At 39.4% G+C, this 2,500-nt stretch overlaps 1 protein-coding gene across 1 annotated transcript in view; it reads left to right on the forward strand.

The window, feature by feature from the left end:
- Positions 1-2,500, forward strand: part of LOC122264330 (uncharacterized) — a 23,908-nt gene that overhangs the window by 8,875 nt on the left and 12,533 nt on the right. Inside the window, exons 5-6 of the mRNA XM_086549035.1 lie at positions 1,916-2,098; positions 2,266-2,500. The exon at positions 2,266-2,500 is cut by the window's right edge and continues 704 nt beyond it. Of these exons, the coding sequence (XP_086405161.1) occupies positions 1,916-2,098; positions 2,266-2,500 (418 nt within the window). The remainder of the gene's footprint in view (positions 1-1,915; positions 2,099-2,265) is intronic.

Here is a 2,500-nt window from a genome sequence, read left to right on the forward strand (position 1 = left end):
TTTACTTTACATATGCAAATGATTTTCACTGCTGTTACAGATATCCGAAAAATACTAAACCATCTTCTTATTTTAGTTAACCCCCAAAGATCAACTTATCTGATGGTGTGCTTCTGATATTGATATATCACCCAGCCATCAGGTGTGCTCAAAAAGGAGAAAAACAAAGATACTACCATGATACATTGCTCATTTCCTCTGAGTCCTATGCGGATTGTAACATTAGCAGACAAACGGGAATCTATTATCACAGTACTACCTCACTACAGCACATCACTACCCCATACTGGTCTCCAACCTCCCTCCCCCCACACATTTACCCTACCATGAACAAAGGCATTAGACTCTCAGGTTTTTACAATGGATGGGTAGATTTGGGCAACTAAAGGCCATGGTATGATTTTCTTGTACTCATGACATGAAAAATGTACCAAACAGTGAATATGGAATTCTGAAAATAGGCCAAAGTGCAATGAAATGACAAAGTTCAAGAAAAGTACTGAAAAGAGTGAGTTGCATAGGAGTGGGCAAGGATAAGCTAGGATAGGTTGCTGAGGGACAAGACAAGTCTTTTGCTGAGATGCAGGAAATGGCACAGGCACATGCATATGAGTGTGTGTATTTTTGCATCCACATTCCCTTGGTTGTCCGAGTAGTGAAAATGTACATGAGGAGAATGAGAGGGTGCTTGACAAAGGGGGAGGGGAGGTTGTCTAGTTTCCTCTCAGGTCATTTGGCAATTAGTGATTTATAAGTTTAGGCAATGGAGGATTCACAACTTATAAACTTAATTTCAGGAGCTAAAGATTTTATTTGCACTCCTTGTAAAAACAAACATGTTTTTTAGAATTTGCTATCCATGTGTTTTTTCTATCTATTGTGCTCTAATTTTTCAAAATTGCGAGCCAGCTGGAAAAAGTCAGCTTCATTAGACTAGGCTGAGAAAATTATTCAGCCATTAATGACAGGTGATGTGTTTTTTCGTCATACATGACACAGGAGCTCTGACCTGAAGACAGGTGTCATGACATTGGGGGATTTTGGATCACTGTTATTTTATTGTGCTATGAATAAAGAGTGAGTGATGATGACAATTGCAGTCATAATTATTATAACTTCTGTAATATTAGGCAAAATAAGTTTCACCTAACATCCAAAACCTAGATGGCACAAATTTCTTCTAGTACCAGCAGGAGAGAGAGCCTTGAATGGCACTTATCTACGGTCTCTAGCAAGCACTATGTTTATAGAGCGATGCCACATAGCAAGTTACCAACCTCTTGCTCTAAAGTACTGCAGGTAAAGGATTTGTAGGCAGAACGAGAGGAGAAAGGTGACACAAACCATGCCCAATGTTTACAATATGCCCCTGTGCCAGAAGGGATGCCTTTTACTGTGGCACTCACAGTCATAAGCACAAGTTTCCCTTCCTTTTCCCTACCTCTCCATGTTATCTTCATTGTGGATGGTTATATGTTTTGTATTCGTTCATGACAGCACACAAATACAAAAAAATAGTTGCTTTTTGTCATCCCCTGAAACAGCAATACTTCTATCACACTGAATATAAAGAATAAAATGAGTGGATATGGACCCTGAACTACAATTTTAGTCAATTGTCAGAGCCTATGATATGACAGATATAAGTCTCTAAATGCAGTAAAACACACAAAAAGATAAAACATATAATGGTTCTAGCTCTACAAAGAGTGACTAAAAGGCAGTGGAAAAAGTCAAGGTATGTTGCTGAAGCTGCCTTGCTCAGAAACAAAACCCATCCTGGAGCTTGGGTAAGCAAAACTGTCCCCTGTTGGCAATGGGTTAATGGGGACAGATCATTGGCTTTGTTTATATTGACTTTTTTTTTTACATATCGATGAGTATGTTTAAATTTTACTTTACCATCTTCCTACAGCCTTTTAAGAAAGTGGAAGCCACTCTACACGAGGATCTAAGTGCTGAGTTGGGTATTGAAGCAGACAAAGGCATTTTCTTCAGTCTTCACCAGCAAGGAGTAGCAAGGGGAGTAAGGGTTGTGGAAACGGGGCCTGAGCAGATTGTTGTGTCTGGATCTCTGGTAGAGCTCTTGGCATCAAGGGTAAGTTAAACCTGTAGAGAATTGTATTAGGAAGTTTATATTTTTCTGATTTTGATTGCTACCTGGAATTATTAATTATTTTTGTGGCCCTGGATGATGTAGAATAAGATAATTTTGTGCTTGTGGAAGGTTGTGTTTGACTCGGATGTTTTTATTTTAATTTACAGGATATGATTTTATCAGAAATTGAGAAAATCAAAGGCACCTCTGCATTATCTACATCAGTACCTTCAAACACAAATAAAACATGTGAGATTGGCATCATGTGCGAATTGATACCCTCACCTCCTTCTGCTCGGTATGCCTCGTCTGTGGGTTTAGACAGATCTGCACGTCGTTATCATTCCGTCCTTTCCCGCCCAATATCTCCAGAGCCCCGCCCACAGCGTAAACGATCTCGTA

Source organism: Penaeus japonicus, unplaced genomic scaffold (assembly GCF_977035675.1).
Source record: "Penaeus japonicus unplaced genomic scaffold, GWHDUDI00000001_assembly GWHDUDI00000021, whole genome shotgun sequence".
NCBI classification, from domain to species: domain Eukaryota; kingdom Metazoa; phylum Arthropoda; class Malacostraca; order Decapoda; family Penaeidae; genus Penaeus; species Penaeus japonicus.